The 26655-nt window shown below is 44.8% G+C and overlaps 1 protein-coding gene across 2 annotated transcripts in view; it reads left to right on the top strand.

The window, feature by feature from the left end:
- Positions 1-26655, top strand: part of LOC135222654 (ribosomal L1 domain-containing protein 1-like) — an 84684-nt gene that overhangs the window by 7729 nt on the left and 50300 nt on the right. The window contains exons 1-3 of one of the 2 annotated variants that reach the window (XM_064260798.1): positions 11308-11399; positions 11735-11771; positions 14079-14333. In XM_064260798.1, the coding sequence (XP_064116868.1) occupies positions 11748-11771; positions 14079-14333 (279 nt within the window). In that variant the 5' untranslated portion in view covers positions 11308-11399; positions 11735-11747. Of the gene's footprint in view, positions 1-11307; positions 11400-11734; positions 11772-14078; positions 14334-26655 lie in introns of those variants that run through there. The other variant, XM_064260797.1, reaches the window with a different exon arrangement.

Raw genomic sequence — 26655 nt, 5'->3', positions numbered from 1 at the left:
GTGTCCCTTCAGGACCAGCTTACGTCGCTTATGGCTCAGAGGACTCTCCCAGCAGCAATCGAGCCTAAGCGTAGAAAGGACGAAGCAGTCTCATTCTCTCTCGTCTCGTTCGTCTCTCTCTCCACCTCCGGATCGTCACCGTTCTCGTTCTCCGAGTAGATCTTTCGCTCTCTCAGTAGAGGACGCTCGCCAGGACGCTAAGCGTTCGAAGCAGGACGCTTTGCGCTCTCGGCAGGGCGCTGTTGAGGACGCTCGGCAGACGCTTTGCGTTCTCGACAGGACGCCTTTGAGACGCTCGTCAGGACGCTCGCCGTTCGAAGCAGGACGCTTTTTCGAACGAGGCAGGACGCTCTTTTGAGGACGCTCAGCAGGACGCTTGCTTGGCTAAGCAGGACGCTTTTGGCGCCTCTCGTCAGGAAGCTCGCGCTTCCTCTCGTAGGGACGTGTCTGTTAAGACAGTTCCCGTTGCTTCTAAGGACGCTCCTCTTTCGCAGGATGTCCGTCCTTCTAAGGATCGTCGTAAGGGCGATTCCGTACCTGTAGCGGGTACTTCCAATCAACGGAAGTCGTTGTTCAGGCTTGAGACTGCTGGACGTACGCCCTCTCCTGATGGACGTTCTCCAGTTCCTCTTAGGGAGGAAGGGGAACTTAGTAGTCCAGGGAGTTCCGTCGAGGAAGAACCTCCGGTAGCTTCAGCTGTCTCGGACTATAAGGTTCTTGTCAGGCTGTTACGTTCATCCTTCGGGGAGAAGTTTTTCCAGCCAAGGCAGCCTCCCTAGGTTCTCCTCCTTCTCAACTTTCGTCTTCCAAGACCGTTAAGACCCCTGAGTTCGTCGTGAAATGAAAGACATCACTGTCGACAAGAGGGCTTTTCCAAGAAACTTCAAGATTTTATGTCTCGAAGGAAGGATCAGGGCAAGACCACTTTCGCCCTTCCTCCCTCTAGACTCGCCGGGAAAGGAGGAATTTGGTATGAAACAACCAAGGAGGACGTGGGAGTAAAACGTTCCTTCGTCCGCGCTGGGTGACTTCTCCAGTTTAGTGGACGCTCAGAGGAGGTCTCTCTTATCGTCTGCTAAGGTGTCCTGGACTCCTGTGGAGACGGACCACCACTGAAGGGACTGCTTCGCACCTTGAATGTCTTTAATTTCTTAAGACTGGTGCCTGGGAGTTTTAGACCTTCAGTCTAGAAGTCCTGATTCTCTCAGTCTGGGGGAGCTGTCCAGCGTTGTTTTCATGTATGGACAAGGCCGTCAGGGATGGTTCGGAGGAGCTAGTTTCTCATTTTGGAACTGCTTTCCTGAAGAAAAGACTCTTTTATGCAATTTTACCGCTAAGTCGGTCCTCTGCCCGCTCAGAAAGCGGAATTGCTCTTTTGCGCCTCTTTCGGACCATCTCTTCCCCCAGGCTATGGTAAAGGATCTTGCAACGAGTTTGCAAGAGAAGGCGACCCAGGACCTCTTGGTACAGTCTTCAAGACGTCCAGCAGTTCCTTCCACATCGGCATTCAGTAAACCCCCGAAGAAAGTCAAACCCTTTCGCGGGGCACCCCCCTCGAGAGCAGCTCCTCGCGGGAGAGGTTTTTCGAGAGAAGAGCTTCATTTAAAACCAAAACCACCAAATGAAGATCTTGTCCTTCAGACGCCAGTCGGGGCCAGACTGAAGTTCTTTGCGGAGGCATGGAGGCAGAGAGGGGCGGATCCTTGGACTCTCAAGATAGTAGAGCAGGGGTACAAGATCCCCTTTTTACATCCTCCTCCTTTAACATCAACTCCCAGAGACCTCTCTCCATCTTATCAGGGAGAGAAGAAAAGTATTCTTTTCAATCTGTTAGACCAGATGGTCGAAAAAAGAGCGGTGGAACAAGTCTTGGACCTGGAGTCACCGGGCTTCTACAACAGGATTTTCCTAGTGCCGAAGCAGTCGTCAGGTTGGCGCCCAGTCCTGGATGTGAGCAGGCTCAATCTTTTTGTAGAAAAGAATCAAGTTCAAATGGGAGACGCCTCAGTCGGTGCTGGGAGCCTTGAGACCTGGCGACTGGATGGTGTCTCTGGACCTGCAGGACGCGTACTTCCACGTCCCCGTCCACCCTCTTTCAAGGAAGTACCTGAGATTCGTCTTAGACACAGGGTTTTGGGTTTGGCAATTCAGAGCCCTTTGTTTCGGTCTCAGCATGGCCCCGATGGTTTTCACAATGATAATGATGGAATGTAGCGAAGTGGCTCCATTCGTCAGGGATCAGGATATCCCTCTACCTCGACGATTGGCTGATCAGAGCGTCGTCGAGGCAGAAATGTCTGAAGGACCTTCAGTTTACGTTAGCCCTAGCAAGTCTCTGGGTCTTTTGGTCAACTCCGAAAAGTCCGCATCTGACCCCGACACAGTCCATCGTGTATCTGGGGATTCAGATGGATTCAGTGGCTTTTTCGGGCGTTTCCATCCCAGGAACGTCAGCGGCTGGGGTTAGAGAAAGTCGCAGCCTTCCTAGAGAGAGAAGCTTGTTCGGTGAGGGAGTGGATGAGTCTGCTGGGCACCATTTCCTCACTAGAAAAGTTTGGTCTCGCTGGGAAGACTGCACCTCAGGCCTCTTCAATTTTTCCTTGCGGAAGAATGGAAGTCGAAAGAGGACCTGAATGCGATCCTAAGGATCTCAAGCAAGGTAAAAGGCCACTTAAGGTGGTGGCTCGACCCTCAGAAGTTACGAGAGGGCTTCTCCTTAAATCTTCTGAGCCCCGACCTATTGTTGTTCTCAGACGCTTCCATTTCAGGTTGGGGAGCAACACTGGGGGGGGGGAGGAAGTGTCAGGCTCCTGGAGAGGGGAACAGGTAGCCTGGCACATCAATGTAAAGGAACTGGCAGCGATATTCCTGTCGCTGCAGTTCTTCGAAGACAAACTGTCAAGCAAGGTTGTTCAAGTCAACTCAGACAGCACCACAGCCCTTGCATATCTAAAGAATCAGGGAGGAACTCACTCCAGATCCCTTTTTCTCCTGGCGAAAGAGGTTCTGCTATGGGCAGACGCAAGGCGCATCAAGATCCTGACAAGATTCGTGGCAGGGGTTCAGAATGTCAGGGCGGACCTTCTCAGTCGACGAAATCAGATTTCTACCAACAGAATGGACCTTGCACCAGGAAGTCTGTCAACAATTATGGACATTGTGGGGACGTCCTCTAGTAGAACCTGTTCGCTACATCAAGGACGAAGAGGCTTCCTCTGTATTGCTCCCCGGTTCTGGATCCAGGGGCAATTGCAGTGGACGCGTTGCTCTGGAACTGGACGGACCTGGATCTTTACGCCTTTCCCCCATTCAAGATCATGGGGGAGGTAATGAGGAAGTTCGCAGCTTCAGAAGGGACAAGGTTGACTCTGATTGCCCCAATGTGTCCAGCAAGAGAGTGTTCACAGAGATCATGACATTCCTTGTGGACTTCCCAAGAACGTTGCCCTGGAGGAGAGATCTACTCAGACAGCCTCACTTCAAAAGGTTTTCACCAAAACCTCTCCGCTCTGGCTCTGACTGCGTTCAGACTATCGAAAAGTTGGCCAGAGCGAGAGGCTTTTCAAAGGCAGCTGCGAGAGCAATCGCTAATGCTTGAAGAGCCTCTTCTAGAGCTGTCTACAGTCTAAGTGGTCCTCCTCTCAGGGCATGGTGCAAAAAGGTAAGGGAATTTCCTCTTCCACGACCTCTGTGAATCAGATAGCAGATTTCTTACTCTATCTAAGAAATGTGCAGAAGTTGGCAGTTCCTACAATCAAGGGTTATAGGAGTATGTTGTCTGCCGTTTTTCGCCACAGAGGACTGGACCTCTCCGACAATAAGGATCTGCACGATCTCTTAAGGTCGTTCGAACCACCAAAATTCCACAAGCAAGACCGCCCTCCTGGAATCTCGATGTGGTTTTGAAACATCTTATGCTAAGTCCCTTTGAGCCTCTCCATGTGGGCTTCAAGGGGGACAATGCTGTCTGCTCGTTGAGCCCATCTTTCTTGGCTAAGAACGAGAACCCGTCTAATCCTTGGCCGAAGAGCTTTGAAATCAAAGGAATGTCGAGTCTCGTGGGTCAAGAACCAGAGAGAGCCCTGTGCCCTGTCAGGGCTCTCAAGTTCTATGTGAATAGGACTAAAGAGATAAGAGGTCCCTCAGGTAATCTCTGGTGCTCGGTGAAGAGACCAGATTTGCCGTTGTCGAAGAATGCTGTTGCTTTCTTCTTGAGGGACGTCATTAAAGAGGCTCATTCATCTTTCCAGAAGACTGATTTGAGCCTCTTTAAAGTGAAAGCTCACGAAGTCAGAGCCGTAGCTACTTCTCTTGCCTTCCAAAGGAATATGTCTATCAAAGATATACTTGATAGCACCTTTTGGAGGAGCAATTTCCGTATTCGCCTCACATTACCTCCGGGATGTGAGAACGATTTACGAGAACTGTAGTTCTTTGGAGGGGCCTTACATTTCGGCAGACACAGTTTTGGGGCTGGAGGTAGCTCTCTCCCTATCCCTTAGCTTAGTTAGGTTAGTTTTTATTGTGTTTTTGGTTGATGGTGAGATCTTCTGTGGAAATCTCCCATTCCTTAGTGTTAATGTCAGGGGTTTTTTTGGTTAGTTGGTCAGGTGGTGGTCGGTTGCTGTTCTTACTGCCATATGTTTTGGCTAAGATGGGCTTGTCACATTGTGGCGGTCACGTCCCCGTTGACAGAGCATCCAGAGTGCACCAGCACTACAGGTCCAAACCTGGCTGGCAACTCTGATAAAAGCATAAGCAGGCTTTAGTGACAGTAATCACAGAGTCTACTTTGCTATCAGGTAAGGAACCAAGAAGTAAATCTTTCATTTAATTTAAGTTTCCTAAAAAATCCTATTCTGTCTCTACCCACCATCCGAAGGTGGGATTCAGCTATATATATATCTGACAGGTAAGTTTGTTTCATGAACAAAATGTTATTGTTATAATACAATTAAGTTTGTTCATACTTACCTGGCAGATATATATAATTAGAGTGCCCACCCTCCTCCCCTCAGGAGACAAGGGTCATGAATAAATATGAACAGAAAATGGGAATGGTTCCTGATATCCGCCTCCCAGCGGCGGGAATGGGTACTACCACCTGACCGCCCCACTACGTGTGCCGCGAGTTTTGAAATTCTGTCGGACGTCAGAAATACAGCTATATATATATCTGCCAGGTAAGTATGAACAAACTTAATTGTATTATAACAATAACATTTTAGCGCGTAGGTGTCGCCAACACTGGTGGTGATGACGTCATCTCCCTCCACTCGCGGGAGAACCAGGTACAACTGCCCAGGTGAATCCAATTCTTTTCCTGCCGGCGTCCGGTGAACATCGGTGGTCGGTGCGGTTGGATGACTTTGCTTCGCTTCTTTTTTCTGTGGATTTGATCTTCGGAATTGGTGAAGTACTCTTTTTTGGCGTTGTTGTTATTTTGCTTTTATTATTTAGGCGTTGCCATGTCGGATTCTAGTCTGTCGGGAGTTAGTTTTGCATCTCAGGATGTAAAACTAGATTATCCAAGTTAGAGAATGATTCTCACACTAAATGTCTTAAGTGTAGGGGACAGGTTTGTTCAGCAGATCGAACATGTAACGAGTGTAGTGGATTGGACTGATTCTCAATGGAAGTTTTTTAGTTCATACTCGGAGAAACAAATTAGCTAAAGACAGAATTAGAAAAGCAGCGCTTAGGGAAAGTAGACTTAGCTCTGCTTCGTTACTTGCGATGCTCTTTCCTTCTGTTTCTCCTCAAATTGTTATGTCTCCTTTAACTACACCTCCTATTCCTCCTACTAATCCCACTTCTCCGGTTCTTCCCGTGTAGTTTCTTCGAACACCATTGCCAGTCTGGAATCGAGGTTAGATCAGAAATTTTCGGTACTAGCGAATACGGTTTTGCAACTTGGTAATTCAGTTAAGATGTTTTGGAGAAAGCGGCTTCAGGTAAGAGTGTAGTTGAGGGTGCGTCTGTCTGTCCTGACACGTCTCCTAGACAAAGGTCACTGTCCAGCTCCCCCGCACCGGGGAGAAGACATACCGGAAGTCCAAGGGAGTCGATCGGGATTTGCCCACAGACAGTGCCTCTCTTGTTGAGCCTGTTGCGCCTCAACAGGGCTCGGTTAAGCGTTGGAAAGGTGTTGCGGTCAGACGCCTTTCGAATGATTCAAGCGATTCGTCTCCGGTTGCGCGGCGCTCTTGGCGAGATTCGCCGTTTTGCGTCCCTTAAAGAGGCGTTCAGGCGTTGATTCTTCGCCTCCTCCAGTCAAGCGGTATAAGGAGCCTGAGAGTAGGGTTGTTGCCTCGGCCGTTAGCGGCTCGTTCGTCGCCTCAATCTGTGCCTTTTTCGGCTCCATCTACTAGTAGAGATTGTGGTTTTAGCGCTGTAGCTAGCAGTTCTAAGGGTGTTTCTTTAGGCGCTTTCTCGTCTGTTACGCCTGATAGCCCCTGTTTCGCTCGAATATCGGCGGCTCCGAGCGAGGCGCAAGTAGTTTTTTTTTCCGCCTCCTGCTGAACATTTAGGCTCTTCCAAGCCTACGTTAACTGTTTTTGATTCGTCTCTGGCGCCTTTGCGCAAGCAGTTTAGAGATGCTTAAACCAACTGGATGAATGAGTCCAAGGGTGGTTCGAAACCTTCAGATCCGGTTGTAGTTCCCGTCTACTTCTTCGGCGGTATCAGAGAATGAAGAAGAAGTAGAGGAGGAGGATTCGCATCACCTCTCGTGTTATTCACGTCTCCTTAGATTTCTTCTTCGGTATCTTATCCAGATTATTTTGAGAAAGCGGCTCCGTGCTCCCCAACTTCGACTTTTTTGATGAGGAGGAAAACTTCAGACCCTCTCCTCCCAAAAAAACCCAAAAAACTTGTTCTATCTAAAGTGGTTAGACATTCGTTGAAAGAGTCGGAGAAATGGATGTCTATGAAAAGAGACTTAGGGAAGGCTCTTTTTGCTTACCCTCCCTCTAAGTTGCTTCGTAAGAGGTATAGGTTTTATGTAACTGGGGAAGCTCCTTCTCTGGGAGTTTCTGCCTCCTCCCAGGGAGACTTCTCCAGTTTAATCGACTCCTCTTAGAAGATCTGCTTTCGCCGCAGCGAAAGTTTTTCTTTACAGCGCCTGAGTTGGACCACGTTGTAAAGAATCAATTTAAACTTTTGGAAGTCTTTAGCTTCCTTGATTGGACTATTGGCGCTTTAGCGGCCAAGATCGAAGACTGTCCCTTCTCTCTCTCAGGAGTTAGTTGAGGATTGGATTGGTGTTCTGTCCTGTGCGGACAAAATCCATTAGGGATGGAATGTGATGAGTTAGCTTCGCTCATCGCCTTTGGTACCTTAAGAAAAGGCAACTTTGGTGCTCCTTGCTTCTAAAAGGGTTACTTCCAACAGAAGTCTGCTCTCTTGTTTGCTCCTTTTGTGAAAGATAACCTCTTTCCAGACGATGTAGTGTTGTCAATTTCGTCTGAGCTAGATAAGAAATCTACTTCGGATTTACTGGCACAGTCTACTAAAAGACCTAAAGCTCCTTTGGAGACTGTTTTCCTTCGGTTTCTCCTCTGGCCCAAGCGCCTTTTCGAGGGAGAAAAACCCAAGCGCTTCTTTCGGCCGAAGTCGAATTTGCGACCTCAGTCTAAGGCCTCGGCCAAGGTTAACAAACCTTCCAAATGAAAGCTCGGTTCTTCATGCACCAGTGGGAGCCAGGCTGGCTCTGTTTTGGGAGGAATGGGAAAACAGAGGAGCAGAAGCCTGGGTATGCAAGTACTCAAGTTCGGCTATCGTATTCCTCTCGTTTCACCTCCCTCGCTCTCACCTGTGCCAATTCCATTCCAGGCATACTCTCCGGGCTCAGACAAATTTCTGGCGCTAGCCGCAGAAGTGGAAGCGCTTGTTCTCAAAGAAGCGATAGAACAGATAGAAGGGGATTTTCCTCCAGGCTTTTACAATCGCCTTTTTGTAGTTCCCAACGTCATCAGGGGGCTGGAGGCCGGTTTTGGATGTGAGCGCCCCTGAACTTGCATGTCCAGAAAACAAAATTTCATATGGAGACCACTCGGTCGGTTCTGGAGTCCAATCAGACAGGGGGATTGGATGGTCTCTCTGGACATGCAAGACGCTTATTTTCACATTCCGATACATCGCGAATCTCGGAAGTACCTGAGGTTCATGTTCGAAGGCAAGGTGTTTCAGTTTCGGGCGCTTTGCTTCGGACTAGCGACCGCTCCTCAAGTTTTCACCAGGGTTCTATCCCCGATAGGAAGCTGGCTGCACATATTAGGAGTAAGAATCTCCCTCTATCTGGACGATTGGCTTCTACGGTCGGAATCAGAGAGTCGGTGCATGAAGGACCTTGGAACAAACTCGGATCTTGCCAGAAAGTTAGGAATTCTGGTCAACAAACAGAAGTCCCAGTTGGTTCCATCTCAGAGCATCCTTTATTTGGGGATGATTCTGAATGCTCAAGTTTTTCGGGCTTTTCTGTCCCCGAAGAGGGTTCAAGGCTGTCTGGAAGACAGTTCAGGAGTTCTTGGACAAAAAGGTAAGGAAGTTTCTGCCAAGTTCTGCCAATCATGGATGAGGCTCCTGGGCAAATTGACGTCAGTGGAGAGAAATTTGTGACGTTGGGAAGACTGCACATGAGACCTCTGCAGTTTTTTCCTGAGAGCCTCTTGGTTCAGGAAGACACAACCAGACTCGATTACCTTTCCTGTCACAGATCAAATAAAAGAGGACCTAAGGTGGTGGCTCTCTCGAGCAAGGTTGAAAGAAGGGTTAGATTTACGACCCATCCTCCCGAACCTACAGTTCTTTTCCGACGCATCGGACACAGGTTGGGGAGCCCTGCTGGGAAATCAACGGACTTCAGGAGCTTGGTCGGAGAAGGAGAAGAAGTTCCACATAAATGTAAAGGAACTTTTAGCAATTTTCCTGGGGCTCAGACAGTTTCGGAGCTTAGTAGAAGGTCGGGTAGTGGCAGTGCATTCCGGACAACTCACGCTCTCTCGTACGTGCGGAAACAGGGGGGGACTCAGTCTTTCTCTCTATACGAAGTAGCCAAGGATCTCCTCCTGTGGTCAAACGAAAAGCGAAGGTTCAGCTAGTCTCGAGATTTGTTCCGGGAAAGATGAACGTCCTGGCGGACGAGTTAAGTCGTCAACAGCAAGTGTTACCTCTGGAGTGGACTTTGGACAACAAGATTTGTCAGAAACTTTGGCGCCTTTGGGGACGACCGTCAATAATGACCACCTGTTCGCGACATCAAGGAACAACCGTCTTCTTCTCTTTTGTTCTCCAGTTCCAGATCCTCTAGCTTGGTCAGTGGACGCAATGCTGTTGGATTGGTCGGGTCTGGAAGCTTATGCATTCCTCCGTTCGGTCTAATAAGAGAGGTTGCTGAACAAGTTCATGTCGCACAGCAATGTAACACTAACGTTAATCGCTCCCTTTTGGCCCAGGAAAGAGTGGTTCCCGGGACCTTCACCAGGTTGTTAGTAGACTTCCCCAGACTTCTTCCTCCAGAGAAGTGGCTTCTCAACAACCTCACTTCAAGAGGTTCCACCAAAACTTGTCCGCTCTAGCTCTGACAGGGTTTCATACTGTCCGAATCTTTCAGAGCGAAAGGGTTTTCAAGAAGAGCTGCAGAAGCTATCGCTCGTTGTAGGAGAGAGTCTTCTAACAAACTCTATCAAGGGAAGTGGAGAATCTTCAGAGAGTGGTGTAGAAGTGCTAAAGTCTCTACTTCTGCGACCTCTCTTTAACAGAAATAGCAGATTTTCTTCTATTCTTAGGAACTCTAAGAAACTGGCTCCTTCGACGATCAGAGGATATAGAGCCATGCTCTCTTCGGTTTTTCGACATCGAGGTTTGGATATTTCCTCCAATTCAGATCTGTCGGACCTCATTAGGTCTTTCGAAACCACTAAGCTCCCGCAGGATACAGTGGCTTGGAACTTAGATGTGGTGCTTAAGTTCCTCATGGGGCCACTGTTTGAGCCTTTGAAGTCGGCTTCACTCAGGAACTTGACTAAGAAGGCACTTTTTCTTATTGCACTAGCTTCTGCTAAGCGTGTCAGCGAATTGCACGCTATAGACAAAAGAGTCGGTTTCTCTCAAGGCAATGCTGTATTTTTGGTATCTTTGACCTTTCTAGCCAAAAATGAGAATCCTTCTAATCCTTGGCCGAGGAGTTTGTGGTAAGGAACTTATCTGATTTGGTTGGACATGAGGAGGAAGAAAGGCTCTTATGTCCAGTCAGGGCTATTAAGCAGTATCTGTTTGCCACTAAGGGTATTAGAGGACAATCTTCTAAGCTCTGGACCTCGGTTCAAAATCCCTCTCGTCCTCTTTCTAAGAATGCTATATCGTTCTTTATTAGAGAGCTTATCAGGGAAGCTCGCTCGCAGTCCGAGAACGACAATCTTTCCGTTCTGAGAGTTAAAGCTCACGAGGTTAGAGCAGTGGCAACTTTACTTTAGCATTCAGAAAGAATTTATCTTTAGCTTCGATTCTTCAGAGCACGTTCTGGAGATCGAATTCGGTTTTTGCGAGTCATTACTTTCAAAGAGATAGAAACGGTTTTCGAGAATTTGTAAAACGTTAGGTCCGGTGGCGGTTTCTGGCATGGTGTTGGGAGAAACGGCACAGGGGTCGTCACCTCTATGCTAACTTTTCACCTTGAATAGGTTGTCGAGTTCAAGGGAAGCTGGGGGTACTGAGTACCTGGGATACTCACCAGTCTGTTAGGTCAGATTTTACAATGGTTGGGTATATATGTTTTTAAATCTGGTGTTGTTGGTGACAAATGTTTTGTATGATTGAATTTCTGGTCTTAGCCCAGGGCAAGGGCAAATCTTTGTTGTTACTATCCTCCGTCAGTCAGCCTTGACTCGCTTGAACTACGGAAGGATTCCACTCCTGTAGAGGCTAACTTTGGGCAAATTCCAATTCCTCTACAATAGTAAGAAGAGCACCGACCAGAGGCAGTAACAGTCTTGCTGTAGCTCTCTTACAAGGTAAGTACAACAGACACCTTGAGTGTTTACTGGTATTGTAATAAATGTAACCATTTAGAAATACTAGTGGTCCACTGAATCCCACCTTCCCATAAATGTGTAATCAGCTGTATAATTGTTCGGTAAGACACTACAATAAAAATGAAATTTTCATTATTAAAATGAAGTTTTATTGTATACTTACTGAACAATTATGATTATACCCACCCTCCTCCTCTTAGGTGGACGGACGGGCAGAAAGAATTGGATTCACCTGGGCAGTTGTACCTGGTTCTCCCGCGAGTGGAGGGAGATGACGTCATCACCACCAGTGTTGGCGACGCCTACGCGCTAAATTTGAATTTAGTATCCTGCCGCTCGTGGAAATCACGGCTGTATAATTGTTCGGTAAGTATACAATAAAACTTCATTTTAATAATGAAAATTTCATTTTTGTAAATATGGAAACTTGTTGAAAATGTTGACAGTTTTTGCCGTGGTATGTCATCTTTGTAGCTTGCTTTCAGTTTAAATGCTCTTCCAACTTTCAAAGCTAACTTAATCCTTAATTAGTCAAGACTTGATCAAAGTACCATATGCATCTATCAAAAGAGACATGAAACCTAATTTTGCTCTAGAGAATCCAAATGTTACTTTTACAGATCTGTAGCATAGTATAGCCCAAATAGCCTATAAACTGCTGTGTTGCAGAATGTTTCTATCTAACTTTTCCTTTTTTTCAGATAATCTAGCAGTATGACAACTGTGTCTGCAAAGAAGGTATATATTTTCTTACTACTGTCTTATTGGTTTTTGTGACATTGATTATAACATACTTAAAAATACAGAGGTGTTTATACAGTGCTGAGCAGTTTTATCTCTAGCCAGTAGAAGATAGTAAAGTTTTTGTAGGTTTATAGTAAAGTAGATTTTTTTTTTCACTGAAAAAGTTCAGTAAAATAATATGTTGTAGTTATACATCAGAGAAGATGTATTAATTGCTTTTTTCTGTTCTCTTGAATAATTACCATTTACTTTTTTCTGTGACTATTAGCAATCTGCATAAAATGATCATTAAATAAAAGGTGCTTTATTTTTGAATCAAGCATTCTCTGGCTAACTCATGTACGATACAAATTTAATGAGTCTATTCCTTGCCTAAATTACTTATTTTGATTATGTATGTTTTCTCATAAATATAACCAGGCGTTGCTGTTGGTATTAGTTCTTATCTTTTATGATTCTATGTCAGCTATAATAGTAATCTTGCAAATAAAAGTGGGAAAAAAATATTAGAAAAGTACGTATGTATAATCCCAAAAGTTACTGCATCTTTGATTTCAGTAAATTTACGTAAATATTTTACAATAAATATGATCAGAATTTATTACTGGTTTTAGTTCTCATCTGGTTTGATATTATGTGAGCTGTAATTATAATTTTACAAAATAACATAAAGTTATTTATTAGAAAAATCATGTATAACTTGGTAAAATTTACAATTGTCTTGTAAAAGAGGCTCCACAAGGGGTTGTAAATAGTCATTTTCAACTTCTCGCGGAAGGTAGGAAAATTTTTTTTAGATTTTTTCTTTCACCATGTGCATTTGCATATCTTCCTCTTTCCATTTATGTGTTTTTATCTGAAATTGGCTGACCTCAAAGTTTCCCTGGCCTGGGATGCTGCATAGTGATTAATTACCCCAGCTCCTAAGGGTTAAAATTTTGTAGGTTGTGATTCAGTTCCTGTCAGATGTAACATTATGAAGACTTGTAGAATTATGCTCTCTCTCTCTCTATCTCTCTCTCTCTCTCTCTCTCTCTCTCTCTCTCTCTCTCTCTCTCTCTCTCTCTCTCTCTCTCTCTCTCTCTCTCTCTCTCCTTTATTTACTGATGACTCCTGTATCAGACTTGTAAGGAAATTCTAAAAAAGCATCAAGTGAAAGCTCTGTGAGTCATCATAGCTGTGGCCAAATACTATAGATAATTTTGCTAAAAATGTAGATAAATTGAATATGTATTTCCTTCTGTGCTAAACTAAAAGCAATGAAACCATCTTGGGAATGAATGCTTTAAGATTTTCTACATATAAAATACAAGAGACTTTTCCAGATCTAATACACCCATTAAAACCATAAACCTTTGCCCGTCAGTTCCATAACAATCATAGAATTGGTGTCAGTTGCTTTCTACCTTACTTCCCCATGTCATAACTCAGCTGAGAATATTTCTACTATATATACAGTATGTATCATCATTTGCTTTCATGGCCTCTAACTTGTAGAATTGTTTTTCTTGATATTTATGACAAATGCAAATCATCCTATAAAAATATGTAAGCATATGGAGACAAGTTCCTTAATATCCTACTGTTTGAGCCAAGCTACATTGCTGCTGGCCATTTCAGTAATCCTATTAATTTTAGCAATTTGAATTTATTTAGCCTCTTATATTCGATTTGCAAGTTGAATCCAGCTTCCTTCCTTTCAATAACTATAAGTCCTCATAGGACTTGGGCCTTGATGATGCACTCTCTCTCTCTCTCTCTCTCTCTCTCTCTCTCTCTCTCTCTCTCTCTCTCTCTCTCTCTATCTCTCTCTCTCTCTCTCTCTCTCTCTCCCTCTCTTCTCTCTCCTCTCTCTCTCTTCTCTCTCTCTCTTTCACTGGTACAGTTTTAATGCTTAAGATAGTCTCCTTGAGTTTAATTTTACATATATATTATATATATATATATATATATATATATATATATAATATATATATATATATATATATATATATATATATATAAATACTGTAAGAGAAAATTGATTGAAATCTAGTCGCACACACATGGGTAAAGACAATGATACATAACCTGCAAAATGTGTGGTTGGGCTAGGCTTTGGTGTTGAGCACTGTGACACCCATAGACTTTAATGATACTGTATTTTGTTGTCCTAGGTATATGTAAATTGATAGCTTAGTTATTAAACTTGTTAGAAATACAATGGGGTTTGTCATGTGAGCATCTTATAAATTATTGAAATGGTAGGCACTTCCCACATTTTATTATGTTTAAATTACATAGAAATTTATTTCTTCACAGGTGGGAAAGAAATTGAAGAAAGGAAAATCAAAGAAGGCCTTGCAAGTTCCTACAAGTTTGGAAGGTGAAATGGGAGTCATAGCAGATGGAACAGTAGCTTCCAAAGAGTTAGATCCACCAGTAGTTACCAAGAAGAAGAAGAAGAAGAAGAATAAGATTGTAAATAAAAATGCAGTAATAGAGGAGGAATCGGTAAATAAAAATGCAGCAATAGGGGAGGAACTGGAAGTAGGCTGTGGCATTAAAACCAAAATTGTGAGTATCTCTTCATTGCATAACGTCATGTTGTGATGTATGTACATGTGCTGATGCAAACCAAAATTTTAGCTGAAGTTACAGTCCATTGTTTATTAGTATTGCAATATCTATGCATTTGAATGCAAACATTGTGATTGATAGTTAATGATATATACTACTTCTCTGCTGTTTTCTGTGCCCTAAATATTGCATCTGTCATAGGAATTTAAAGTTTTAATTATATTTCACATTTTGCTGAATATTGTTTTGAATACTAATTGTTACATTTTAAGTCAGCTTTACTCTATGAAAAAAACTAGCGCAAAAGCATTCATGATGATGATTAAAGATGGATTTTACACAAGTAACTTACCAAGCAGTTACATAGCTGAAAGCTTCCTACTTCGGTAGTCTAAAACTCAAATTTTGAGATGGTGCTGCCATCGCTATTGTAGGTGAATGCGACCATTCCACTTTCTGGATAGCCAGGTACAAATTAGCAGAACTTCCCAATTTGTTTTCTGCTGGCTTCCAACCAACATCGGTAGTTGTATGCAGTCCTTACTTCATCGGTCAGATGTTTTCCAGGGATTTTATGAAGTATTTCATCTTGAACATTGTTGTTTGCGCTTAGCTTTTGCAGTTAGTCTATTAGCTAAGATTAGTAAGTTTTGCCATCAATATGTCAAGATCCAATTCTCCTGGAATTTGGTAATGCTCTGATGAATGGAGGAACACGTTATTTAAGCTAGTTTATGATACTCATACTGCGTTTATTAAGTGTAGAGGGCAATAGTGTTCTAAGGAGTTAACATTCTTAAAATTAAAGGGTGGGATGATTCTCAGTGGAAAATCTATAGGTCTCTTGCAGACAAGGTATATAAAGATAGGAGAAGGAAGGCAGCTCTTAGAGCCAAAAGTAGAGTTAGTCTTAAAGCTATTCCTTTACCTATTTTTTTACCTGTAAGGTAGCGGATAGCACTTTTCCTTCCACTTCTGCTCCTGTATCACCCATTCTTACCCCTTCTTCATCTTTGCCATGGACTCCTTCACCAGGTTCCCATGCCTAAGTTTGAGTGTTTAGCTAATTCCGTAATGGAATTAGGTGATTCCTTCAGAGCTTTTATTGATAAAGTGTCAAGTGAAAGTGCAGTGAGAAGGGTTAGTGAAGTGTCAGAGGGAGTGGCTATCCGGCCTGCCAGTTCTTCTAGACGAAGGTCCCTGTCCCGCTCACCTGCACTGGGGAGAAGACATACTGGTGGTCCAAGGGAAGTTGGTGGGACTTGCCTGTGGGCAGTTGCTCCCTTAGTCAAACCTGTTTCGCTCTCCCAGGTGTTGACAGAGCACCATAGAAAAGGCGTCTTGAAGAGTGCTGTGTTCAGACACGGATGTATCGTCACTGGACAGGAGGAGCCGTTGTTGTAGTAGTGTGGCCTCGCGACATCTTAAGAGGCATTCGATTGCCGACATTTCGCCTCTCCTGTCAAGAAGCCTAGAGAAGGGTGTTTAGCCGAAATTTTATGTAGTTATTTGATTTAACCTGCAGATGTGGACTGCTGCTCGTGACTGTCGTTCACCTTGGGACAGTCCAGAATCAGTAGGATCTTTCAAGCCCTCAGTTTCAACACCAATGGGTACTTCACTTCAGCACAAGGAATGCCATTTGTGTCCTTGACGCGCAGCAACACCAGTGTGCTCGACCTGCTTTCAGTCATTCAGTGCCAGGTGCAGAGGGTTCGGATCCACCGTCAGAACACCACCAGGCGTGAACTCCAGTGGACCAGTCCCCCTGTGCCATAGAGGATCCAGCTTTTGCCCCTCTTCGTTGTCAGATGGAAGAGCTGATGGGAATGCTTCAGAAAAAGAAGACTGCTGCTAGGAATGAAGGCGGTCTTTCTCCAGTTTCGTCCAAAGAAGGAGAGACCAAACAAGACTTTGATCCTTTTTCCGCCTACTGTTCGCTACTTTGCCACTTTCTAGCTAATTTTTCGAAGTTTTTTGAGTTTGTGCCTCCGACTTCCCCGCTTCTACTTTTCTTTTGAGGAAGAAGGTGAGTGACAGTAAAGGCTTGCCCTTAGCTTTGTCTTCAGCCAAGAAGGTACTTTGTGAAGTGGATATGACTGGTTAGCCTCCAAGAGAGAGATTGGGAAGGCCTCTTCTGCGTTCCCCTGTCCAAGTTGCTCAAGGAAATACACCGTTTCTATGCCACCGGGGAAGCTCCTTCCTTGGGAGCTTCTGCCTCCTCCCAGGGGGACTTCCTCTCGTTGGTCGGCTTTTGCTGCTGCAAAAGTGATGTTCTCATCACCAGAAGATGACCACCTAGTTAGGAACCCGTTTAAGGTAATAGAGATATTCAGCTTCCTTGATTGGGACTGTGGGGAGCGTTGGCAAGAAGATTGCCCTACACTCCCTGAAGACCTTGCCTCGGACTGGTTGGGGGGTTCTGTCTTGCACAGTTAAGGTAGTCACGCAAGGTTCTGTTGAAGTTGCTTCCTTATTTACGATGGGGACTCAAAAAGTGGGAATTGTAATGTTTTTTTGGCACTAAGGGAGTTACACCTACTGTTACAACCTCCCAGGTTGCAGTACAGGTTCTTTTTAGATCTTTATATTCTCAAGGATTGCAGTCAGTACATGTACCTCAGTGACAAGGAAGGACGGAAACAGAAACTCAAGAAAACTTAACACTATTTATTATAAACTAGAGCAATGACTTAAATCAACTTGTGAGATTAAATACACTTAATTGTACAAAATATTCAAGAGAACAAATACCTAGTTCTCGGGAACTCACAAGAAAACCTAAAGCTACTACACTAAGCCCTAAACAAGAGAAAATTCCAAGAGAGAAAACACTTAATAATAACAAGGTGGATCCAAATAAGGCTAGCCAAAATAATCAATAACCTAATAATAATAAGGTAGAAGGAAGTAAGAGAGGAAAACAAGGAAAACCTTAATATTCCTACCTACAACACAAAGCTAAACAATGTGGAACTCGGTCCACTAAATACTAACACACAAACAAATATGACAACATATACATGTAAACTTATACATATATATTTATAAATAATAAAAATTGGCAAAAATAAACAATTTCACCTCAAGTGAAATTCCAGAAGAGGAGTTGAACTCAGGGCCGTGATCAGTCCATCAAGCTGCTAACGGAAGGGCAAATACTGTACGCCAGGTACTGAGGGGCAATACATTTTCCGATACAAGAGGAACGATAATACGTCTTACCTGGCGACAGACTCCCTACTAGCCACCTCACGAGTCAAGTAGCTCTCACTCCCGTATAACAGCTGGACGAGGATGACATGGCAAGTAAATCCAGAATCCAGTGCCGGGATACAACGACGACACTGGTTTTCCCATCAAAATCCTCAGACGGGAAAAGGGGCAGAAACAGTGGTCGCAGATGACAGAGCGTCTGCTGAACTCTCAACAGCAGTGTGAAGGTCGCAGGTGACAAAAACACCTGCGCGAGAAAAAGCCGTGATCCAGGGGCACACACACAACAGACGTATATATGCGTCTTCCAAAATCCGTGAGGGAAATATCCAAGTGCGTGGTCCAAAAGGTAAATATCCAAAGTCGTCCTCCAAATCAAAATAAATGCTGCGACGGGAAACAGTACTGGTGAGGGCTTGTCAAGACCCGAACTCCCGTTGACCGGTCGACCATGTCCACTCATCACCTTCCCAGTGTTTATAAACACTCAAAGCAAAAGAATAACAATCGTTAAAACGATAGTTCACTAATACACAAAAGAGGAGGAGGAGGCGCAAAAACACTGAAATAATCGTAAAGCCACTTAACTTACGGTAACACAAGAGTAAACATACTCAGCAAGAATTTAACTTAAAAGTAAACAAAAAAGTAAACAAGGCTGATTTAAATCAACAAAAGAAATAATAATAGTTTTACGTTAACCTAATACCTACCCAGAAGTCTGTACTCTTGTTCACTCCCTTGGATAAGTAAAATCTTTTCCCTCAAGACTAAAAGACATTCTTTCGGCTCTGCTGAAGTCAACAACCGACATGCTGGCCCAATCGACTAAATGGCTGAAGGAATTTTTGTCTTTTGCTTCCAATGCTAGGGTGTCCTCCCCATTACAGCAGCACCCCTTTCAAGGGGCAAGGGCCAGGCCTCAGCATATACTTTGTTGTAACCTAGGACATCCATCTAGACCAGCTAAGAAGTGATCAGTCAAATCAAGAGATTTGTCTGTCCTTTGCACCCCTCTAGGAGTGAAACTTCACCTCATTTTGGAGGAGTGGAATCAAAGAGGCATAGAAGCTTCGGTTGTCAAAGTGCTAAAGGAGGGTTACATCATTCCCTTCTCAGAAGGCCTCCCTTGTCCAAGTTGCCGATCACCTTAGTGGCATACTCATTAGGGTCCAAAAATGTTTGGCCCTCTCTCAAGAAGTAGAGCTGTTAATTCGCAAAAGGGCAATAGTGAAGGTATTGGATCATTCAACAAAGGGGTTTTACAACAGAATCTTCCTAGTCCCCAAGTCATTATGGGCCTGGATGTCATGCCCTGGATGCCTTTGTTACGAAGACCGCTTTTCGTATGGAAACGAACTGCTCGGTAATCTCGTCTATGCACCAGGGGGACTGGATGGTATCCCTGGATATGCTGGATGCATATGTTCACATACCAATCCACCCAGATTCAAGGAAGTTCCTGTAGTTTGTATTTTGTGGCAAGATTTTCCAGTTTTGGGCACTGTGCTTCTGTCTGTCCACAGGCCCTCAGGTATTCACACAGGTACCATTTCCTCCAGCCAAGTGGCTTTATTTCTTGGAATCAACATTTCGTTGTACTTAGATGACTGGCTTCTCTGTTCTACGTCGCATCAACAGTGCGTGAAGGACCTAGAAAGAATACTCCATCTAGCTCGACGATTGGGCATTTTAATAAACACCCACTGTTGCAGAAGAGAGTTGTTTCTTGTCTGCAAACAGTCCGCCAGTTCCTGATCATGAAGAATTGTACAGCTCTGCAGTGGATGAGCTTGCTGGGAATGTTGGCCTCAGTAGAACAATTTGTAAATCTTGGCAGACATCATATGAGGCCTCTTCAATGCTATCTCAAGTCAAACTGGTGTCCGAAGACACAGCCAGACTCCGTAGTTTTTCTTATTTCGATGGAGATAAAATGAGACCTCAGTTGGTTGTTGTCGAGGGAAAAACTGCAGGAAGGGTGCTCAGGTTGGGGAGCATTGTTAGGAAACCGAAGAGTATCAGGGAAATACTCCAGACTTTTCTTATTTTGCTTTTGTTAGATATGCAGTAACAAATGTGCCTTTGTGAATTATCCCTGAGATCAAGCAGGTAGTACATGACATGCTGTAGATAATATACAGATTCTTTAAACACATCACCACCCTTGGCTGCTTTCCTCTGTATTTCACTTTCATCCATTCATATGGTAAACGATGATATACATGGACTAGTCTTCTGAATGGTATTAATATGGTTATTGTAAAATAGCCTACTTTAATGAGACCAGCAACCTTTATTTGTAGACACTCGTGATAGCTGAGGATTTAGAACATACAATTACCAATTTTGCAGTGACCCACCTACGGTCATCCTTTTACATACTGTATGTACTTGCATATCATGCGACTCTTGAAGACCTAATTTTGGTGCTAATTTTAAGGGGGTTGCATCATACATGAGATATAAAATTAATGTATGTAATATTCACATACTAGTATATTATGATAGAATACAAACATAATGAGTATACATCTTTTCCATGGATCTTTTAAAAAGTTATGCTTTACTTCACTGCCTCCAATAATATTGTAGTATGTATTTTCATTTTACTATTGTATTATAAAATACAAATATGTGTAGCAGTTAATGTTTTGGTTTGGAAATCAGCTGAGGACGATTACGAGGGAAGTTTATTCTGCTGTACTGAACTGAAATCAGATTGATTCTCTTGCTTCTAGTTAGCGTAAATGAATTTTTAGATACTCTATTGATATGGGACAAGGTTATTTTACATTATATGAAGTGTTTTCAAGTCAAAATATCACTTGAATATGTATTGTTGCGAATTATATTTAGTTATTTTTTTCATTAGTAGATGGCGCTGAGGGCATATTTATTGTGTAAAAAAATCAACAGATTCTGTTCGATGTTTTCGCTTGATTTCATCAGAATATTACGAGCTTTACATATTTATCTTTTATCAGAGTGAACACAGTAAGATTTGCTTTTTCATACCAAATGGTTTTGATTAAAACACATTTCTCAAATGTTGTTTACGGTCGAGTTTGATGGGGCTATACCGAAGTTTCCATGTTGTCAATGCACGATAATAGTCATTAGCTGATGAACATTCTGAACATTTTTTCCTCTAGCTGATGAACATTCTTTCCTCAGCTTTAGCTACAAATAGCAGCTTAAATTAGCAGTATATGCCCTTGCCGATCTTTTCTCTTTAGCAAATGAGGATATAATAATGTAAAAATATATCAGTCATATTCTACTTAACTTCATTTGTTACATAACTAGGGTAATTTTTTACCATCATACAACGGTTGAAATGCAAGCAAACTGCTATTGTTATCGGATACTGTTGTTCATACCAAATCAGCTGTTCCTGTCTGTATGCGTTTACACAACAAGTATAACATTAATAACATTACCTTTAGCATTCTCTTTTACTTTTTTTAACTTAACTAGAAGATGGGATAGATAAAGAGATGGAGGAAATGGGGTTCGCCTAACTAGAAAATGGCATAGATAAAAAGGAGGAAAAAAGGTTAGCCTATTGTAATTTGGTCTCAAAAATTAAACTTGAATGTTACATGAGATACATGATAAAATGATTGTTTTGTACATGAACTTTCCTGTCAGACATATACTTAGCTTACGTCTCTGACGTCACGACAGAATTCAAAACTCGCGGCTAACGCGACAGGTAGGTCAGGTGATCTACCTTACCCGCCGCTGGGAAGCGGGTGTAAGAACCAACATACCTTTCTTGCCAGATTTTTTCTGTCGTCGGTGTCGACCACACCTGTTGTCGGTACCTCTTGACAGTTGGATTCTTTTCTCGTTTTCGCCCTGGATTGTTTCTACGGCCTTTTGGTGAAGTACCCGATCTTTTGGCCTGGCATTCGCGATTTGTGGACAGTTATTGGACTTTTCTTTGGATTTTTCTTGGATTCATGATGTCTGATGTTGATACTAAGAAAACTGCTATGTTTAGAGTTTGTTGTATGACTGAGTGTAAGGTGAGGCTACCGAAAGCTGCGTAGACCCTCACACGGTATGTTTGAAGTGTAGAGGGAATGAATGCACCTTTAATAATCCTTGTAATGAATGTGAAAAGCTGAATGAGGATGAATGGAAGTCTTTGTCTTCCTACTTGAGGAAGCTTGAAAAGGATAAAGTTAGGAAAGCTTCTTCCAGGAGCAGTAGTAGATCTCGTATTAGCGAGTTGGATATAGATAATCCTATTTTAGAAGTAGCTCCTTTGTCAGTTTCAGCTCCTGCTCCCTGCACCGAAGCCGAAGATGCGCCTTCGGATGTGGCCTCCATGAAAGCCACCATTCGCAGTATGGAGAGGAAAATCTCAAACAATTAGAAGGTAAGAGTGATTCCAATAGTGATTTGTGCAGTGAAACCCAGTGCAGTGGAGGGTGCGTCTGATCGGCTCCCTAATGCTTCCAGGCCTAGACCTCTTCCAGACTCCCAGTCCCAGTGGAGGAGGAAAGTCGAAAGCCGCAGGAAGGTTAGGGAGCATCCCCAACGGTCAGGCGTCCCCTCGGTAGCTCCTGTTGATCGTTCCCAGGCTACCTTGGATCGCTCCAAGAGAGAAATTTTGCGCCAATGCTTCTCGTCTTCGCCTTCGCCTTCCCCTAAACGAGGATGGAGCTCTTCGGAAGCCTCGCGCCCTTCAAAGAGAGCCTGGAACGCTCCCTGCGCCCGTCCTTCCAGCCCTGAAGTTTTTTAGGAAGAGCTGAGGTGGAAGCGAAGAAGCGTATGAGATCTCAGGAGTATCGTTCCCCGAGCAAGAGATCGAGCCTCGTCACCTGTTCACGAGTTTGTGAATTCTCCTGCAAGGGTGTTGGCTAACCTTCAGGCGCAGATTTCGGCTCTGGCTGGCTCTCTTTGCGTGTCTTCTAGTCGTAGGAAGGACGTCTCGCTTCCTGTAAAGAAGTCCAGGCTCCCCTCTCCTGACTCTCGCTATTCGACGGAAGCGGCGCGCTCACCTGTGCGTTCGGATTCTCGCAGGAGACTTTCTGCTTCGGACAAGATCACATCGGCGTCCAAGCGCCATTCGCCTGACAGACAGGTTTCTCCTTCGGACAAGGAGCAAACTGCGCGTAGGAGATCTTCACCCTACAGACGCTCTTCTCGAGACAGGATCGCTCCCCTTGACAGGCGCCAAGAGCCTAGTAGGCGCTACTCGCCTAGTAGCCGCTCCTCGTCTCGCCTCCACTCTACGGTTAACGTTGACAAGCGCCCTAAATCGGACAGGCGCCCTTCGCTGGACAGGCGTCAAGAGCTTGTTAGGCGCGTTTCTCCTGGCAGGCGCTCTTCTCCTGACTTTCTCTCGCCTAGAGTCAGGCGCCGAGAGCCTAGCAGGCGCTTCTCCCCTTGTAGGCGCTCACCTAGTAGCGCGTCGTCGCCAGAGATCTCGCCTCGGTTCAGGCGCCAAGAGCCTGATAGGCGCTTCTCGTATGGCAGGCGCTGTTCGCCTGGTAGCCGCTCTCCTTTGGATAGGCGCCAAGAGCCTGATAGAAGTTCTTCTTCAAACAGGTGCTCTGCGCCTGACAGCCGACTTACTCCTGTTAGGCTCCAAGGAATCTGGGAAACGCACGTCCTCCAGACAAGAAGGATGTTGCAAGTAGACACTTTTCTGAAGCTTTGTCTCCAAGACGTATACGTCTTACTTCCTCTAGAGACTCTTTTAAGAATTGTCGCGCCTCTAAGGATCATGAGGGCTCTTCAGCTCAGGAAGAACAGGACCCCTCAGAAGAAGAAGGACCAAAAGACTCCTCTGTTTCCTCCTATAAGAGGCTGACAGAGTTACTCCTGCAAGAGTTTGGAGATATCCTTTCTCCTGTGGCTCCTCCTTCTCCTCTTTCGTTATTCTCCACTTCGAAGACGTCGAAGGTTTCGTCTTGTGTAAGGATGAAACCTACTGTTTCCATGAAGAAGGCACTTAGAGGTTTTGGGGAATGGCTCCTTTCTAAGGAAGAGAAAGGGAAGACGGTTTTTTCTTTCCCTCCGTCTAAACTGACTGGCAGATTGGGATTCTGGTACGAATCGGGAGAACCTTTAGGCCTCGCTCTCCCTTCGTCTGCGGACTCGGACTTCTCTTCATTGGTGGATTCTGCTCGTCGTTCCGCCCTCTTGTCCGCCAAGACTACGTGGGGAATGAACGAACTTGACCACCTACTGAAGGGAATGTTCCGAGTCCTGGAAGTTTTCAACTTCCTAGATTGGTCTTTAGGTGTTCTGGCTAATAAGACCCAGACCCCAGATTCTCTGTCTCCTGAAGATCTTAACTGCGTCCTCACTTGCATGGATAAAGCAGTGAGAGACGGATCGAGTGAAGTCTCCTCACTGTTTGGAGCTGGAGTGATTAAGAAACGATCTGTCTACTATTCGTTTCTCACGAAGGCAGTTTCACATGCGCAAAGGGCATCGCTTATGTATGCTCAACTCTCTCCTCTTCTGTTCCCCAAGAAGATTATTCAAGATGTCTCGAGTGCCCTTTCAGCTAAGGCTACTCAGGACATGTTAGCCCAGGCAGCCAGGAAACCTCGCTCTGTCTTCCAACCCAAGGCCAAGAAAGAGACTCCTCTGAGACAGGAGCCCTTTCGAGGAGGACCCGCTGTCAGAGGTTCTGCAACCAGAGGGACTAGACCTTTTAAGAGAGGTAAAACCTTCTCTAGGTCAGTCAGAGGGAAGAAATAGCGATCAAGGACTCCAGACATCAGTGGGTGCCAGACTACTGAAATTTGCCAACGTCTGGGCCCACAAAGGGGCAGACAATTGGTCCCTATCGATTGTCAGCAAAGGATACCTCATTCCCTTCTCGTCAAGACCACCATTGACGACAACTCCGAGGGAGTTGGTAGCCAAGTACAAGGATCCCATCATGAATCAAGCCCTTTCTCTAGCAGTAGATCTCATGCTAGAGAAGGAGGCTATAGAACTAGTGAAAGATCCCCGCTCTGCGGGCTTTTACAACAGACTTTTCCTAGTTCCGAAGAACTCAGGAGGATGGAGACCGGTGTTGGATGTAAGCGCCCTGAACGTCTTTGTGGAAAAGAGAAGTTCGCCATGGAGACAACTTCCTCAGTGTTAGCGGCTCTTCGTCCAGGGGACTGGATGGTGTCTCTAGACCTTCAGGACGCTTACTTTCATGTGCCGATCCATCCTTCTTCACGGAAGTATCTACGATTCATGATGGGAGGAAACATCTTCCAATTCAAGGCCTTGTGCTTCGGCCTATCGACTGCACCCCAAGTCTTCACGGGGTTAATGAAAAACGTGGCGCAGTGGCTACATTTGGAGGGAGTGAGGGTGTCGCTTTATCTCGACGACTGGCTTATCAGAGCAGAGTCTCAAGAAAGATGTCTGGAGGACCTTCAAAAGACCCTTACATTGGCAAGTTCTCTGGGACTTCTGGTGAACTTCCAGAAGTCTCAATTAATCCCCAGTCAAGAGCGGATCTATCTGGGGATTCGGATAGCTTCTCTGGCTTTTCGGGCTTTTCCGTCGCCAGAGAGGATAGCTCGTTGCTACAAGAAAATAACGACCTTCCTAGAGAAAGATGCATGCACAGCGAGGGAGTGGATGAGTCTGCTGGGGACACTCTCCTTGTTGGAGCAATTCGTTTCTCTAGGAAGGTTGCATCTCAGGCCTCTACAGTTCTTCCTATACCAGAACTGGAGGCGTCTCTCCCTAGATCTGGAGTTCTCCTTCAAGATCTCAAGGGGAATCAAGAGAGACCTTCGGTGGTGGAACAACCCACTTCGTTTTGTGGAAGGAATGTCTCTTTACATGCCGAACCCCAACCATGTGTTGTTTTCCGACGCATCGGAAGCAGGTTGGGGAGCGACGCTCGGGACAAGAGAAGTGTCAGGCACCTGGAAGGGGGATCAGGTGTCCTGGCACATCAACAAGAAAGAGTTGATGGCAGTTTGGATGGCATTGAAAGCCTTCGAGCCCCACGTCCGAAATGCAGTAGTGCAGGTCAATTCGGACAACACAACAGCCTTGGCGTACATCAAAAAACAGGGGGGGACGCACTCCTTCTCCCTGTACGAAACAGCAAGGGATCTTCTGCTGTGGTCTCAAACAAGGAAGATCAGTCTTCTCACCAGATTCGTACAGGGAGAAAGGAACGTCAGGGCCGATCTCCTGAGCAGGAAGAATCAGCTCCTGCCTTCCGAGTGGACCCTCCACTCAGAGGTATGCCAAGACCTGTGGAGAAGATGGGGCAGACCTCACATCGATCTCTTTGCAACAGCAAAGAACGCAAGAATCGAACTTTACTGCTCCCCGATCTCAGACCCAGGAGCAGTATCAGTGGATGCGTTTCTCCTAGATTGGACAGGTCTAGACGTCTACGCCTTTCCCCCCTCCCCTTCAAAGTACTGGGACAAAACCCTCAAGAAAATTTGCTATCTCGGAGATGACAAGAATGACGCTAGTAGCTCCGTTCTGGCCCGCCCAAGATTGGTTCACAGAGGTACTGGAATGGTTGGTGGACTTTCCAAGAGCACTTCCACAAAGACAAGATTTGCTCAAACAACCCCACTTCGACAGGTATCACAGAAACCTCCCCGCTCTCAATCTGACTGGCTTTCGACTGTCAAAAGTCTGGTCAGAGCGAAGGGGTTTTCGACAAAAGCCGCTAAGGCTATCGCCTCAGCTAGAAGACCTTCGACCCTTAAAGTCTACCAGTCGAAGTGGGACGTCTTTCGCCGGTGGTGCAGGAACCAGAAGTTTTCCTCTTCCAGTACCTCTGTGACTCAGATAGCAGATTTCCTAGTTTTCCTCAGAGAAAAATGCGGTTTGGCAGTATCTACTATCAAAGGATACCGAAGCATGCTGGCTGCGTGTTCAGACATAGGAATTTAGATCTTTCGAATAACAAAGATCTTCATGATCTATTAAGATCTTTTGAATCTTCCAAGAAAACTTCGAACGAAGTTCCAAGTTGGAATCTAGATGTGGTTCTTCGTTTCCTGAGGTCCGCTAGGTTTGAACCACCACATTTAGCCTCCTTCAAAGATCTCACGAGGAAAGCTCTCTTTCTCATGGCTTTAGCATCCGCTAA

This window comes from Macrobrachium nipponense, chromosome 8, assembly GCF_015104395.2.
Source record: "Macrobrachium nipponense isolate FS-2020 chromosome 8, ASM1510439v2, whole genome shotgun sequence".
Lineage (NCBI taxonomy): Eukaryota > Metazoa > Arthropoda > Malacostraca > Decapoda > Palaemonidae > Macrobrachium > Macrobrachium nipponense.
Note: the sequence above shows the minus strand (reverse complement) of the source record. Positions and strands in the feature narration are given on the sequence as shown.